We start from the raw sequence: 17,259 nt of genomic DNA, 5'->3' as shown, positions 1-17,259 counted from the left end.
ACATCCTCTTGATTTGCTGCTGCTGTTCTGCCTATGGCGTGGCAGACTGTCAGTGTAAGAACTTGTGTTTCTAAGGTGTCAGCAGTTGTATAATGTGCATGAACTGCTTCTTAACCCAACAGGTCAACTTGGAATATCTAGAAGGCAAGCTGGAGGCTCTGGATGGGGAGGAGTTAATGAAAATAAAAGATAACATCAACTGCTTGTTTCAGCACTGCATCCAGGCACTGGGTGAGGAACACCCGATCAGAGTGGTCAATGCATTACAGGTACCATGCTGAGAGACAGGGAATTCTCTCTTTTACTTCTGATGAGGAAATGTAATTGCTGCTGATATCAAACATCTTGTGCTCACTTCTTTGCTTCTGAGGAGATGCTATGTCTACAGAGCAGTTGCTACTGTCTTTGGAAGTTAGAAACTCTCATAATCTCTTTAGTCTTTGAAGAACAATAGCTTGTTTCAGAATTCATGAGGACCTGGTGATGCAGGATGAAGTGGATGGCAATGGGGAGGACGAGAGGGGTTTGTTCACACTGCAGGCTGTCAGTTTGGGGGCTCGAGAGTGCTCTGTGTAGCTCTGTCTGTATCCTACTTTTTCCTGTTCTCCCTTATTTCAGCCTCCTTTGTGAATTCCATATGAGTTGAAAATGAAATAAAGCTCTGGAGAAGTTAGAGTGAAATTTATACAGAGGACTGTCCCTGCTGGATGCTGTCTAATTGGAAGCTGTGAAGAATTGTCACCCAGAATTAATATCCATTTTCCTGCAGGTTACTTCATACCAAAGCTACGCTGTCCCATGTCTTGTTTGGGAGGCTTCTCTCCTCAGTCTTGATGTTGTTAGTTTACAGGCTGGTTCTTACAGTTTGGTGAATGCATTTGCTTCAGCTTCTCTCAGCTGCAGGAATACAAGATATGAATTTCAGGTTTGGAGAAGTCGCCTGTGGGAGACATTAGACAGGCAGTAAGCTGGGAAAAGTTGGTTTAGAACAGAATATTTACACCTCTGTCATACAATTTTGCATTTAAAAAAATTATTATTATTATTATTATTGAATTATTTTGAAACGATGCTATTAAATATTGTAGTCATAGCTACATAGATGCTCTAGCCCAGCCCTGAATTCCCAAACTTGTATTCAGGCTCTTTGCAAAAGTTAGGCCAGGGCTCAAGTCTAGAATCCTGCTATGTGAGTGTAAATAGGACCCAGGTATCACATCCTGAGCTTGAACTGGGAGAGCATTTCCTTAATTAGGCTGTGTTCATGTGGAAAATGATCCTGAAGCCCAAACTTATTTAAGCAATCTTTTCTTGAGAACAGCCATGGTGACCAAGGGTTTGTTGAGCCAAGTATCCTATCACCGACAGTAATGAAAAAAAGGATGTCTACCTTACCCTTTTGCTTCTGTATGGTTCTGGAGGTCTGCTGATTCCTAGAGGTCTGTCTCTAGCTTTGTCTTCTGAAACTAGTTACTTCTCAGAGATGAATTTAAGGTGGAGTCTAAAACTGTAGTGGTTATATTCCTGCGCCTTCCCCTCGTCACAGACCTGAAAGGTGTCTGACGATAAAAGTCACCGCAGAAATTTCCCTCTGTTGGGACAAATGAGACATTTGCTGGCCGTAGATTTCTCAGAGTGTCTGCAGGAAGCCCAGCGTGCTGACACCTGTATGTTGCCAGCGATCTCCAAGAGCAGTGTGAACCTGTAACCTGGTGCCTGCAACAGGAAACGTGAAAGAGATTATGTTTAGTGGGAAGGTTCTTAGAACCCCTGCAGCAGTCAGCAAAACTTAGGCTGTCTGATAGCTTTGGAGAATTTTTTTTCTTCTTTTTTTGACAAAGTTTATTGGTCAGACTAAGTAGAGCAGTGTGGGTAAGCAAACAGAAGTTTGTGCTCCCTATAGGAAAAGCATCTGCTGTTTGGACAGGCATAATGTGATACGCTCTGTTGGATGGATGTGTATTTGGCATGCTTGAAATAAGAAATAAATCTGGAAAGCTCTAAGACATGCCTATCCATTGGGTGCTACTTCTTCCTTTCAGTTTCTGATCAGTATTTTTTGCCTTGAAGCCACACTTAGCTATTTTCCACAGATCGTGGTCCTGTCTGGTACAAACTGGGTCTGGACAGAAGAAGCAGTAAAGTTACCTTTCTCCAGAGTGCTATGGAATGTGAAATGAAGGGGTGAACAAACAGAAAAAGTATGGATCAGTATACTCTTCTCTAACTCTTTTCAGTTCTCGTTATCCAAGATCCTTCTTAGAAACAACAGAGGTGGAGGAGAGGTCAGAGAGAATGTATGGCTTCTAGGCTGGTGGTGTTCATCTAAATATCTGTGCTTTGCCAGTGCTAGGAATGGGTTTTAGGGCAGGTTTTGCTATTGAGTTACAGGTGTTGCCTTACATCTTACCATCTGATTTTTTTCGTTTTGCAGACATTGTGTGCATTGATTCGGGGTGTCCATCAGAAGAACAAATCTACTTCTGGGTTTGACATCATCAACATGCTTGTGGGTTTTGATAAGGCAGAGCTATGCATGAAGGTGAGGCCCTGGCAATGCAGAGAAACAGTTTGCACGGCAGCCGTCTTGCAGCGGCAGTGGTTTGTAGACAGGTGTGTCTACCGAGGTGCAACTTTGGGGGGAAATATTCCAGCCCCTTATTAAAAACAGCTGCCCTGAAGTTCTTTACCTGCTAGCGGCACAAAGACACTTGGACTCCCTGTGTTTGTTAGTAATACAACAGAGCACTTTTCTTTCTTTTCCTTTAGTTCCATGCTGTGCAGTCACTATGGTTAAGAAATCTTAAAGCCAGGAAAGTCTGTCACACGGCATTAGTGCCTGGTATTGAACCTCATACCTTGTGGTTGATTTTTAGCTGATAGTCATATCCCTTGTTCTCACATTGCTGTCAGCATATGTACAATTTAAAACTTTTGATGCTTTTCACTGTAAACATGCGAGTTTTGGGAAATGACAAAGTAAGCAGTGATAAAGCTGAATTTCTGTTGTATCTTTCATTTCTCTACAAAAAGTAGTAATTTTTCATCTCTCTACAAATAGTAGTACATTTGGGGAAAATACTAAGTAGTAACTTGCCTATCAGAACTACATTTTTCTTTTAAGAAGAACTATTACCTGTAACTTAGTATGTGGAAAACCTTTATGAATGCCTGTCCAACAGCTGTATAGAGTATTTTTAATCATAACTAATATATGTACTATTACATTGGAGATGTGCTGCTTACAAAAAATTTCATGATGCCTGTAAGTAAAATGGAATATTGAAAAAAGAAAGCACTGTTATTAATGTCTTACAAACAAAAAGGAGGATCATATCCATAGAGCTTAGAGTTACTTGGTGAATAAAATCTGTTGTTATATGTGTACAAAAAAAATCTCTCATGCATCTAGAGAAAATTCTTGGAAAATGATCATGATGTTATGCCAGTAGTCATTAAAATGTAGTTAACACAAAACAACATTGAGAACCAATAGTGTGAATATGGCCTATGTAACAGTAGTCATTAATGGCTCAATTATTGATTCTGGAATAACATGGCTTTATATTGATGCTCTTGTATTTGAATGTCCCAAATAGCTTTTTATAACAAACATTCCAAGTAATTTTAAATATTGCTTTTAAATAACGTGATTGTTGTTCTTTAGAACCTGATGGAGAGTTTGGACTCGCTCCTCTGTGCAGAAGGTTCTGAAAGCCTCAAAAGCTTGTGTCTGAAACTACTTCTCTGCTTGGTGACGGTAAAGAAATGACTTAAAGGCTTATATGAGCCACATGTTGAGGGATGGAACTGTCTCAAAACTTGAGCAGAATGCTGCAGTGTGGAGCTTAACAAGGGGAAAGAAATTGTGAATGAGAACAAGGGTCAGCCCACAATGTGCATCATTGCTCTAACCAAGGTGCCAATACTGACTAGCAGACTGTTTTCACCTCATAAGATAGGTGCCAACTGGGGCAAAAAAGGGAGAGACACAGGCGGAAGTGTCAATTGGAGCACTTTTTTTTTTTTTTTTTAGGGGAAGAGATATATAAGAAGTCTCAGATAAATGGAAAGGGATCAGAGGAGAGAGGTTGAGGAAAGACAGCAATTGTGGAGTACGCAGGAGTGGTGAGGATGTGAAAAATAAGGAAGATGGAACAAACAGCATCTCTTGGAGATGGACAACTGTGAACTATTTTGGCTGTGATAAGAGATAATTGAGCGTGGGGGAGGTGTTCGCTGCCCTGTATGTGATGGGAAAGTGCTCAGTGGAGCATATGGACCCTGTTTGGTTTTTTTTTTTACTCACCAGTGTAGCAGTCTGTTCAGCTGCTGATGGCTGTTGTCATGCAGCTGTGTAAAATATCAATCTGTAGAAGAAAGGGGGAGCTCTTCATACATGGGTCATGTTCTTGCCAGAGGGAGGGGTGGGTAGCAGGACAGATTTCTTCATGTCTAGCTCCACTGCTAGTCACACCTTGACTTGCTGACGAAGTGTGAGATTCTGAATAAATGTGTCTGTCTGGTAGTCCTAGTGTGTGCCAGAGGCAGCTACAGCATCATGGGAGGCTTCAAATGAGATTTTAAAACTTGTGTTTGTACTCAGGTGACAGATAACATTAGCCAGAACACCATCCTGGAGTATGTGATGATTAACAGCATATTTGAAGCTATTTTACAGGTAAGGGGCTTTCCTTCTACTACAGGGGCTCTTTTTTCCGTAGTGAGAGCTTTCGGTCATATATTTTCTTTTCAGCTTTTTCCGTGCAGCATAGATGACTGGCACTGTGTTGCTTCCATTCGCAGCTCAGTCATAGTTTGGGTCTTTTTTTTTTATGCTGCCTCCTTACTCTAGTCTGCTGTTTTTAGTCACTACTGAGTATTTAAAGTACTTTCACTTGAGACATTTGTGCATAGATAGAAGCTGAACAGATTTCTAGGCTAATTTCACAGAGAATTCCTGTATTGGATGAACTTTTTTCAGAAGGCATTCTGGATATATTGAGTTCTTTTTCTGCTCTTTGATAAATTATACTTTTTAGAAGTGGAACTGTGCTCGGGGAAACCCAGAAAACTTGCACAGATAATGTTGGTGATACACTGAGATACTGTCCAGTGCTTTTGAGAAATATATTTGCCCTTTATGCCCAGAAAGCCTGTATGCATCCTCTCTGTTACAAATAAGCTTCTCTGTGTGCAGAACTTCTTGGAAGCGCCAACACTCCCTCAACCTTAAATATCATCTTTCAGTTAGGGCACAATTTGCTCTTACATACACATTTCACAGCCACACATTGTCTGATAGTCTTTGTAAGCTTCCTGAAGCAGGCCTGAACAGAACAGTGTGATTGTTTATTCCAGATCCTGTCCAGCCCACTTAGTCGCAGGGAACACGGCTATGATGCTGTTGTCCTTCTTGCCTTGCTGGTCAACTACAGAAAGTATGAGGTAGGTATTCTGGGTAACAGAAACATTACTTCTCTCTACTTTCTTAATTTACAGTGGCCTCTGGATTATTTAGGTAGTTTCCAGCAGTACACACTATCACATTTATCAGAGTATCAGCACAGAGCTACAGAAGTTTTGCAAGGCAGTCGTATTGTGCTAACTGTATATGTTTCTGATGTATGTGTATAATCAAATGTGTATTATATTCATACAGCTCCGTTTGTGCAAACATGAAAGAAACTACCTAGGGGATTCGTATTTCCTTCATGAAAGTATTTTGAGGAAGGTCGTTTTGGAAGAGTTACTCTTGTGCCGAACTTGCATGTTTGCCTCTGTGTGTGTGGCTGTGTGGTTATACATAATCTCCGAAGTAAAATGAGCTGTCGGTCATCTTGAGATTCAGACTGAATTTGTGATTCAGAGCCTGACTAGCAGACTGAAAGAGCACAGATCCCCAGAAGAGATGGTGAAGCTGTGACCAAAGACTGAACTGAAACATCACAGAGAGAAGTCTGTCTTTATCTCTTTGATGAATTCCTCTCTGAAAAACTTTATTCACATTCCTTTTTCTAAACTGGTTGTGCTAACCTTGTGGTTTATTCCATTTTTTTCTGTGTTACTTATCACCTTGAAAAAGAAACATTTCACATGTCAAAAAACACCCAATGTTGGCTTTTCTTTGCATGAGGCGTGATACTTTAGTGATCCATCTTTTATTTTTCTATAATTAGGAATATATTAATATACTTAGATTGGTAAAAAATGGGAAAGTGCTAGAATACCCCTACCTCAACAGAATTACTGGGAAGGGGCAGGCTCCAAAACCTACCTGGTTTTGTTATAGATCTTGTTTTGAATTTTGAATATATCTAGAGAATAGGCAAAGACAGAGCCACACTTAGTGTCAGAGTAGTCCCTGCTAATTTCTCATTCCTGTGAATGTTGTCAGAATAAATGAATTACAGATTCCATTCAGCAACCTGTGCTGTGGTAGCATGGAATGAGAACATGGAGTTTGATTTCAGTATATGGCCATGAGGGAAAACTCTTGGGCATGATCTGGGTCGGGTTACTGATGAGAGCAGACTACAAAGACCAGAGGTCTCATTGCAACGTTCAGGCCAAAGGGTGGAGAGCTGTGTAGTCCCATCCCTGAGTTAGGGATCCCTGTGTACCATAGTTCATGTCCTTGGTATAGTGCTGTGAGTATGCAAGACTTGTCCTCTGCTCTTTGGAGCAGCTTTGTGTAGAGTATTGAGTTGGGGTTGAGTGCTTTGGGAAATGTTGTCTTAGTTGTCTTCAAACTGGGTACCCAAAAGAAATTATGCTGATCTTAAAAAAAGTACAATCCAACCTGAAGCAGATATGTAGCAAGGGGAATTTCAGCTTGATGAGTTCATCTGGCAAGGCTGAAAGCAACTTGAAGGAAGGTTTTTTGTATTGGCTGCCTGATGCTGCCCTTTGTAAGCGGTGCTACAAGCAAAGCCTGCAGTAATGCAGTTGTAGTCTTCATCCTTAAGTAGTGTAGCTGCTTTAATTTGCTGTTCTTTGGCCCTTAGCATCAGTTTGGTGGTTGCCTGTTTGTCAGTGTATTATAGTGTATTTTCATGCCTCAGATCCTTTGGAGTTCAATTTTTAGTTAGCTGTGGTGCAGTTGATAGGTTCTCCTTTGTTCTGAACTTCATTGGTTGCTACATTTTGTTTCCAGCTGCTTAAGAAAATCTGATTAGGCTGAAAATTCATTAGTTGACTATGATTTTGTGTCTGTCTCTAATGTGAATACCAGTGTGCTTTGCATCAGGATGTTCTTTCACATTTTTGGGATGTGAATTTTGTAGTCTCTCAAATTCCCTGTGGAATATCTGTCCATGTTTTCATTACCAGTGTAGCTGAGAATTTGGCTTGCTCATTAATTTCTGTTCTAGGAGGAAAAATGATTTACATGTCTTTACATGGAACCTTTCAAGGGATGTCTCTGATCTGAAACCTAATAATTTTCAAAAGTTATTCCAAGTATATACTTATTCAGGTCTTCAGATAAATTTCATGTTTGTTTGGTTGTGTTGGTTTTTTTTAATCTCAGTCCTGATTTCAGGGAAAATATTTTTACCTTGATGCTATGTGAGTGAAACATAAAAGAGCAACTAAATAATTGACTGTATCAGGAGGATGGTGAAGCTAAGTATACACAAAAGCTGCCAAACAGAGAAAATGCTGTGAGGAATGGTATTTATTTGGTCACTTTCTCCATGTTTTAAGGGATGCCTGCTAGAATAGCAAGTTAAAATGTAAAACCAGGTAGTGACTTTTCAATAGTTAGATCCCTTGATAACATCTAGGTGGAAATTTCTTTGCCTGATGTTCAACCTGCCAGAATTGCATATGGTGTTTTTTGCTAGGCAGAGCTGAAAGAAATTAGTCAAAATGTGTTTTTCCCTTTGTGTGCTTGTCTGACAGCATATGGTGTATCCGACAGCCCTTCAAGTCCGATTACGTGCACTTGCTTCTCCTTGATACAGTCGGCTACGTGTGCTGAAGAGACACTTGTCAACATTGAAGAGTCAGAAAGTTCATATTTTTTTTAAAAAAAAGTAGTTCTCACACAAGTCGAATTATTTTAAGTGCATCTCTTTAACAAAAATTATTCAAGCTCCCATTCCCTGCAGGATGGCCTGTCGCCAGAGGAGATGGTCTCATTTGGGCTGGCAACAAAGCTGCTGTGAATCATCCCTGAAGAGTGTTCAGGGAAAAGTCTTGCAAGGGATAATGGAGTGGACTCTGGGTTTTGTTTGTGTTACAGATGTTAAGCACCTAACTAGGGATTATACATGGTTAACTTGTTTTTCTCTGCTTTCTTTTTCTGCCAAAAATTTGTTTCCCATACTGGAGGCTGAGTTACATTTTGGGGCATGGAGATCTCTCTCTACCATATCTGTATGCTTCATCATTTAACACTCACTTCATATGTCACGTCTCATCTGGGGATTGCATTTCTGATCTGCTTTTAATTGGTTTGTCTTTTAAAAATTACCTGGTAATGATCTCCCTGCAGCTTCCACCTTCATTTCTATGAGATTGTTGATATCTAATGGTGGGTAGTTCGTGAAGGACACCTTGAATATTCCCAGGTTCCAGGAGTTTGTGTCTGTACCTCATCACTGTCAAGAAGACCTTAATGCTATGATGTTTTTTATCTGATGGCAGCAATAGGCACAGACCTGTGTTCTCTGAAGAGCTAAGAAGCGTATTTTTGTGTTCTTTCTGGAGGCAGGTGGAAGCAGAAGCTATTTCTAAGTTTGTGTCACCGCTTCATTGACACGCTTCTAAGTTTTCAAAATGCTTATCAACCATTTCTCAAGGCTGTTGCATGTTTCTGCATGTTGTGGAGTGCCAGGCACAGTTTAGGCTTTTAAAACTTGTGCTGTGATTCCCAGTGAGAGGAAAATGTAGGAAACTCTCAAATAAATAGCAGGATTAGAACAGGGAAGCAGGTAAAGAGTATCGGCTGGACTTAGGGCCGCTTGTACAACTTGCAGGTTGCTGGTGTTTGTGGTAGATGCGCAGACTAATGCTCACAGGCAATAACTGTTTGAACTGTTGGCTCTCGGAGTGGCAGGAGCAAACTGTGCTCCCTGTAGGCAGCACACGAAATGTTCTCATTGCACTGGTACAAACTTGCACACTGAAAGGCTCTCGAAACTGCCTTGTCTCACACAGAGTAATGCAGCGTGTGGATTGCGCTGATTAGTCATCTGCTGCTTAAGGAGTTAAGGAGGCCAAGAGGAGGCATGGCATGTGTCAGGGGAATGGAATACTTCAGACAGGAATTATTAAACAGACTTTTGCAGATATGGAAATGACAGTTGAAAAGATGGAAGGCAGCAATCTGTAGCAAGCTCGGCCTGCTTCATGACCCTGTCAGCCCTGCACTGATGTCATCTTGCTGCCAAGTGGCAGGAGACATAGAACGTGCATCTTGGAAAGCCGAGGGCAACAGGAGCATGGAGAGTGGTTCATAGGCTAGAGATGACAAGGAACCCACTCTCCTCTATTTCTGCAATGGGACAGCGTGTATGAGTACATCTCAGGGCAGCCTGGTGGCATTGGTCAGTGCAGTATCTCCCAATTTGCTGATTCCTCATCTCTGGGAATTTGGATAACCCTTCAGCCTCTGATCCAGCATAGCCCTGCTGCCCATTGCCTTGAAAAGCCCCGTCACTTTTATTGGTCACGAGCCACAGGCTGGCCTCGCCTCTGTGAGCAAGCTGTGGTGTGGAGCGTTTCTCCTTGTTATATAAGGAGTGTAAGAGAATGACTGAAATTGGCAAAACCAAGATATATTTACAGGGATGGATTTTAATCTATATTTAATTGTGACTTCTTGAAGCTTGCTTTTGCTTTACTGACACTGACTAAATTTAATTTCTGAAGAGGAGAATGGTTGTACAGACAGGACCATATATTGTTATTCAATAGGAGCCTCTACTCCAGCTTCAAGGAAATGTCTTTGCATGCTTCGTGCACAAATGGGTCTGTGTGAGTTTTCTGTCTTTTTCTAAGACAGCAGACAGGGGCTGTGTGCTGCTGGAGGCAGGCTGAGACTGGCTGAGCTTTGGTCTGTTCCCATCAGTTTCTTTTGTGAACCAAAAAGAAAGCCTGATCCTCCCAAAGCACGAAATAATTGTGAGAGTGGTGTTTTTTAATCAGTCTTTTTTTAATCTTGCTGTAAAGCCATGGGCAAATCAGTCAGATAACTGTGTCACTTGTAGGGCTGCATCTGATAACCTGCTGTGTGTTTTATTCTTCCCATCCACTTTGGACTTACTAGACAGAGTCTTTTCTTCTCTGTCCTAGTTCCAAATCAACTTTGTTAGTTTTGCACTGGTGCATATAAACCAGGAAAAACAAATGTGCATTGCTAATCTAAAATGCTTCCCAAATTATTGGGACTTATCTTTATAGATGGAGGGTGTGTGCTTTGTTCAGCTAAGTTCGAGGAGTTTATATTCTCCAGAGGCTCTCGGTGGTATAAACTGTTCAAGTGTTGAGCTCTAACCCCGCAGCAGATGAGTCTATAACGTTGTCATGCCTTCCTGGGTCCTCCTTCCTTTAAGCAATCTTTGCGAGGTGTTGCAGAAGGGAGATATCTGAACGCTAATGTTCAGTCCCAGCCTCGCTGCTTGTTCCTGCTGTGTGACAGTGTGTGTGTGTGTCACAGATAAAGGCATTGCAGGACAGCTGCTCCGCTTTCAAGACTGACAGATGAGCTAGCGGAGGAGCAGAATTTCCCTCTCTTCTCAATAAAATCAGGAGACTGCCTGGCTGAGCCAGTAAAGAGAAGGTGTCCCAGGCATAGCGGCCTTAGCATGTGCTGTGACTCTAGTTTCTTTGTGTATATTCTGCTTTGTGGTACGGAAGAGAGATTCTTCCCAGGTGGTTGGGTGAACTTGCAAAGATAATAGTGTGGGTTTTTTTTCCTGAAGGCTGAACTTAAACCCAATTTTCTTTCTTCCTTCCCCTGCTACCCTGAGCAGTCAGTGAATCCTTACATTGTGAAGCTCTCCATCGTAGATGATGAGGCCACACTCAATGTGAGTATTTGACTTGATTCCTCTGTGCTGCTGGGGGTGTTCTTTCATGTGTGTGTAATGAATGCAATCATGGTGTACGGTGGAAGGAAAGTCTAGGAACACTGCTACTGTAAAGAGCACCAGGATAGTGGGTTTCTGCCCTAACTGCAGTCTTGCAATAGCTCAGGCAGCTCATGATTTGGACAGTTTGATCACCAGTTAAATGGTGGCGGTGGTTAAAAAGGTAGGTAGCAAGGAACGTGCTGAAGTTGGTCTTTTATACATTTATGAACTATCTAGACATTATTTGCTGTCGCGTGCCAGAGAGGCACAAGATAGCTTATGCCAAAGAATATCTGATTTCCAGCGCTGTGTCATCCGGTTTTACCACTCCACAAGTCAATTCTTGTAGCTCAGTGGAAGCTTGTACCTGAGTCAAGAGTCCTGCAACACACTTTGGGTTGTTGCCACTGCCTAAGTTTTTTATTCAGGTCTGGATAGAAGGTGGCAGAGCACTATGAACTGTGTGAGGTCTGGACTCAGAAGCTGTTTTTCAGGTATGAAGTAAAATGCAAGCTCCGTGCTAACTAAAGGGCAAGAATGATTATTCTGAGTTAATTTAATTAGCTTGACAGAAAGGATGATCCGTAGCTCTGGAATGGTGGAGCCTGTTTGCAAGAAGTGAAAAGGTTGCTAGTGTTTATGGCCTTTGTCTTGAGCTTTTGGATGTCTTTCCTCTGACACCAGCTTCCTTCTGAAGTTCTTGCTGCTTTATCGAAGCTTCTTGAGTGAGTAAGCTCTGTCCCAAGGTCCAAGGAGAGTAAATTTTCTCTGAACTTAGTAATTAGGTATTCAACCTTAAATTTTGGTGTCTTGATTTGGTTTTTGGAAGATGTTTTTGTTGTATCATATCATGTCTTAATAGTTCAAGCAGTTTCAGGGGAAGTTCTTCATAGCATGCTAGGTTATCTTGGGGGGTGCAGCACTGCTGTATGTTTGTGTGTGATTTCCTGCAGTGAGATTTGTAAAGATTTTTTAACACTTTTTTTCAGGGTATGGGACTTGTAATTACCCAGGCTTTATCAGAATATAACAGGTAAAATCAAATTTGTCTCTTGTTTTTCAATGCATGATAGTTTCTGTACATTTCCTTTTTTTTTTTTTTTTCCTGTGAAAACACTTATTTATCACCTAACAGCCCTGATGCACCCGGAGAGGCAGGAAATAGTCTTATGCTTTGAGGTACTTTGGATCAGTTGCTGCTGTCATTGCAAGTGTAAATGCATCTGTATCAGCTCTGCTGATGTGCTTCAGCAGAGATCTTGCTGTAGGGGAAGATATTTAGTATATGTTTTTACTATCATGGATTTTACCTTTGTATGAACCTTGTGTAAAATCTTAGTCCCAAGTGCAAGGGTAAATGATTTGCTGAGTATTTCTCTATTAGAAAATTGATGTAACTGAAATATGATCTAAACCAAATGTATCCAGGCCTATCCATATACCAGATCAGAGATGATTAGGGGGTGTATGCTCTTGCAAATGGTGGAAAGTGTTAACTGGTTCTGAAGAAAGAGACAGAAAGGCAGCAGTAGGGGTAGCATGTTCCCAGCCTCTGCTTCGTAAGCAACAGCAAAAAATGTGTAAAGTTTTCCTTAGAAGGAAGTCCTTCAGGAAAAGTTGGAAACCTATAGCAATTTCACCTGAGCAACCCGAAACTTTTTTTGTGCAGTAGGATTCTCCAAGTGTCCAGAAAAATATTTTAATTCCTTTGAAGGTCTGCTCTTATAGGTATGCAGATGACTTGCAAGACGATGCAAGTTACCAAATCACAATTTAACAGAGCGAATTATTACAGTAAAGCAGAAAAAACCTCACCCATCCAACTTCCTTCATTCTGACAAAAGGTGTCTCAGACTATGGCCTCTTTTGCTTAGCTCGCTCTTTCCCCCTTCCCCAAAAAAAGATTTTTTTTTTTTGGCATGTTGCATTGTATGTGATCAGATTCCTCTATAAAAGACACAAAAAATGGCCATGTGAGCTTTGCTAGTCCATTTGAATGTCAAGTGAAGCAACTTAGCTTAAATGTGGAGTACCCAAACTATTTGTTGGCTTCGCTTACTCCACGTATGAGGGACCAGGCAGGATCAGGCTATTAACCATAATGGTCCTCTTGGTTTCTGCTGGCCATAGGGTGATGAGCTCTGGTTTAGTCTGTAGCAGGTGATGATTGAAATCCAACTGTTCTGTGGTTACTGACGACGTGTTTGTGTGGTTCATTACTGTTTTGCCAGTGCAGGACAAAATTTCCTAAGTCACTTGGTCCCTCTCCTGTTACCGTAGACTTGGGTATATCCTCTAGAACAGCACAGACATTGCTCAGCCTCACATGTTTCAGAAACCCCACTTCAACTCTACACAATTCACATGCCTTTGCATCTCTTCTTGTCTGTTCTTGAGAAGGGATTGTGAATGCTGAAGATTTCTCCATCCTGTATCCTTATCAGAGAAGACTGTCTCATAGGGATTTAGATAAAACAACCCTAGTTCTATTTCTAACCCTGAAGCTTCATCCTTATTCCTTTTTGTTCAGGCAATATAAAGATAAAGAAGAGGAGCACCAGAGCGGTTTCTTCTCAGCCCTAACTAATATGGTAAGCGGCGTTTTTCTGTTCTTAAAAGAGGTGCAGTGCCTTCATGGAAGTTCAGCAGGAGGGTATTTCCAAAAACTGAGTTTGGAATGTGGGTTCTGGAGGAGATGCATTGATCTAATCCAAACCAAATACAACTGAAATGGCTATATTCTGAGGAGTGTGGTGTTGTGTGGCTGGGAAAGCTCTTTAAAAGGATGAGATCTCTCTTCTGGTGTTGATAATTGAAACTGTTTTCCTTTATCATTTTCATTCTAGTTGACCTTATTTTAAACATCACGATTACTTGTTGGACACTTCTAAATAGCCACTTTTTTTAAAAAACAAGTTGCTGCTCTGCTGATGCAGCCTAAAATAGGGAAGCTGAATGTTTTTGTGGCAAAGTCTAGTCTGTCATGAACTTTAGAGATCTGTTTCTTTGAGTGTGCTGTAGCCATGAAGTAAGGTTGGATTCTGCAGTGGGCAGTGCCTGCATTTTTGGAGGGCTACCCTCCAAAGGCACTTGTGAATTTCTTCGTTATAAAGGGTGACCACTGTTACCCTTGTTCATTTTGACTTTGCTTTAATCTGAGATTTAACTGTAGTACAAGAGTTCAGTGTTGGCAGCTGCATGTCAGGAGTGGGATGGGTGAAACTGCTACTGCTCTGGGCCAAGCAGATGAGAAATTATTTCTGTTGTTCCTTTATAGAATTGCAGATTAATCCAGGTTGGCATTCAAGATACAGTCTTTTTTTTTTTTTTTTCTGGTTTTGTGATATGACAGGTCAATGACAGTAGTGCAAAACGAAATGTGTTTGTAGATGGGCATCTCGTTTCTCATTTGTATTTTGCTAGTATTAGAAAAACAGTTGTGTGTATGTCTTGGATGAGAACACCTCTCCCAGGGCACTTCTGATTTGGTTAAATCCATGTATTCTCTCTCTCTTGTGAATAGCTTTCATAAATTCCTCCTGTGCAATGCTCTTTCTTTCCATAGGTGGGCAGCATGTTCATAGCAGATGCTGATGAGAAGATCTCAGTCCAGTAAGTGCACAGATGTTAGTTACACAATGGTTGGCAGCTCACCACGCTGATCAACATGATCTGCTCCATCATGGAGCTGTTTTAGTGTAGCAAAGCAAGCCAAAGATATATCAGTTCCCTTGTAACTAAAATGGTACCGCACCCCTGCAAACAATGGGTTCTCACTGAAGTGAGAACGGTGCAGCGGGAGGAGCCACAGCTGAATTGCTTGTAATGAAGTGTATATAGAAAAACCCACCCCAAACCTGTGTTTTTTATGAGGCGTTTTTAACATATAATAGACGTGTTGGAGGTGGCAGATGGGAAGTGATGGTTTGTGCACTCTTGTCCCCCATAATGTGTTTTCTAAATCAAAGGGGGGAAGTGATTAATATGAGGGTTTGTGGTGTCTGTAGGAATGCCGTCCCTTAATAGAAAAGACTTTAAAGGGAAAACACTGTTTGAGACTGAGCAACGAGGGAGAACTCAGCAAGAAGGGAACAAAGACTGTAGTTGTGCTCTAAAAATAGCTATTTTTATGGATTGCTAAGTACTACTAATAATCAGAAGAACAACTGGATTGCAGAGGCAGAGTTTCATATAGTTGAAAAACTTATTCTTTCGGATGGGCCATGCTTCCGAAAAAGCTTGCTCTTGAGATTCTTATCTGGTGTTAGCCCTAACTGTGCTTTTGTCTCTATGCTTTCCACAGAACAAATGAAGCAATCCTTCTGGCCCTCTATGAAGCTGTTCACTTAAACCGGAATTTCATCACAGTTCTGGCACAAGTGAGTTTCAGTACAATGTTTGCCCATTTCTTTGTAGTGCATGTTTTTCAGATTAGTCAAAAATGGAACTGGTAAGAAGACAAGTTTTTTGGTTTTGGGGTGGGGGTTTTTTTTTTCTTTTTTTTTTTTTTTTCTTTTTCCCCCTATGCACTTATAGGTGTAGATGGGCATGAAGGATCAGAAGCAGGCCAGGGCCTGGGTTTATTATTCTTTTAGGAAATGTTTCCTGCCTTGCTAGAAAATGAGTGAAGTTTTGAGGGCACAGCTCATGTTAGAATGAGCTATTTTTCCCGCTGAATGGGAAGGGCTGTGTGGAATGCCCTATCAGTACTGCCTTTAGTGAGTGTGCAGTGGGTGGAGTGGTGGAGGTAATATTGCTGCAGCTATGAAAGCAATTCATGCCCTTGCTAAGTTAGGGTTGAGGGAAAGAAGATGGTCTGAGTGTGCACAGACTGCGTGTTGTTGTCTGTCTATCCTTCGCTCAGGGACTAATTGACGTGTGAGAACTGGTGTTTTTTTTCAAATACTGGTTTGTGTTCAAATTTCCTTGGAGAGCCCAATCCCGTTTGCTTGTGAGACTGTCGCCAGAGCACGGCACTCCTCCTTGTGCTGTTTTTGGTGAAGAAACAGAGCTATGGCAGCCTTCTGCTCCATACCTCTGACCACAAACATCTGGATGCTTTTCTGCACACAGTGTGAGTTTGCAAAGGCAGTTGTGGCTGGGGAGACAGGTAATTAGTCTGATTTGCTGATTGTGCTGTGGCTAGCTGGAAGGATAGCCTGATGGGTTGAGGAAAACTTCAGGTCTAGGCTTTTAATTTTGGCTTGTAAGTACCGCTGGTAATCTGTGAGAAAAATAACATCAACAAAACAGTTAACACCTTTCCCCAGTTATTTCAGGTGCTCAGAGTGCAGCCATCCATCACAGGCTAGACACTTGCCATGACAGAGGAGACCTTTGGTGGCTCCTGACAGTAAAGGTGATGGAAGAGGTCTGATAGGTGAATCTACTGCCTCTGAAGAAAGCTTCTGTTCCATGGGTTGTTAATTTGCTGAGGTTCCCTGTCTCTCTTTTCCCAAGTTATTAATTCCTGCTGCTTGTGAGAGATTTCTGCTCTTTCAGTTCTGTGTAATACCAACTCAGGCCTTTCTGTGGTCAAGATATCCCTGAGGGAAGACAGGCCTTTGGCAGGGAAAAGAGTAGGGCAGGAAAAGAGCAGCTGGAGTAAAATCTCTTAAAAATAAAAGGACAAACTAGTTATTTGTGAAAGTGATAGCTGAAGAGACCACTGGTCGATGGATTTAATTAAAGTGGAGGTCGTCTGTTCTTGAGTGGATTGTCTGTAATCCTTCATTTAAGAGAGGGCAAGGTAGGTCATGCTGTCCTTTGGAAAAAAACTCATAAAAGCTGATAATTGCTCTTGTCTGAGTTGGTGCCCATTGCCAGGGCTTGCGGGAATGACTGACTACCTGCTGCTGTGTGGGCACGTAGGAAGAGCTGTGTTAATGCCTGAAGTGTTAAGGTGTTTGTAGACTTACTGGCTTGTTGGTCCCCAGTTTTTGCTGCTAGGTGGCACTATTACCTCTCAACTGATGGTTAGCATTTGGGGAAAAGAAAGGTAAACACCATAGCAAAATCTGTGGAAGCAAGTCTGTTTTATGTAAGATTTTAAATGGAAAATTGTTTTTTGAAGTTTAAATCAGTACCTGTAATTATTTAAAATTGTCTTTGAATTGTGGTATGTGTGTCTGTACATCCCAGAAAATTTGGAATTAGTCATAAAATGAGATATTCAAAG

General features: G+C 41.4%; 1 protein-coding gene across 4 annotated transcripts in view; it reads left to right on the top strand.

Annotated features, from left to right (window-relative positions):
- The window catches only part of ARMH3 (armadillo like helical domain containing 3), a 129,848-nt gene that overhangs the window by 7,959 nt on the left and 104,630 nt on the right, over window positions 1-17,259 (top strand). For all 4 annotated transcript variants that reach the window (XM_065638488.1, XM_065638491.1, XM_065638489.1 and 1 more), the window contains exons 4-13: window positions 123-269; window positions 2,435-2,542; window positions 3,668-3,760; window positions 4,607-4,681; window positions 5,362-5,448; window positions 10,983-11,039; window positions 12,071-12,114; window positions 13,612-13,672; window positions 14,647-14,693; window positions 15,385-15,460. In XM_065638488.1, the coding sequence (XP_065494560.1) occupies window positions 123-269; window positions 2,435-2,542; window positions 3,668-3,760; window positions 4,607-4,681; window positions 5,362-5,448; window positions 10,983-11,039; window positions 12,071-12,114; window positions 13,612-13,672; window positions 14,647-14,693; window positions 15,385-15,460 (795 nt within the window). The remainder of the gene's footprint in view (window positions 1-122; window positions 270-2,434; window positions 2,543-3,667; window positions 3,761-4,606; window positions 4,682-5,361; window positions 5,449-10,982; window positions 11,040-12,070; window positions 12,115-13,611; window positions 13,673-14,646; window positions 14,694-15,384; window positions 15,461-17,259) is intronic.

This window comes from Caloenas nicobarica, chromosome 7 (assembly GCF_036013445.1).
Source record: "Caloenas nicobarica isolate bCalNic1 chromosome 7, bCalNic1.hap1, whole genome shotgun sequence".
In the NCBI taxonomy this organism is placed as follows: domain Eukaryota; kingdom Metazoa; phylum Chordata; class Aves; order Columbiformes; family Columbidae; genus Caloenas; species Caloenas nicobarica.
This window is presented reverse-complemented; position numbering and strand designations above follow the sequence as displayed.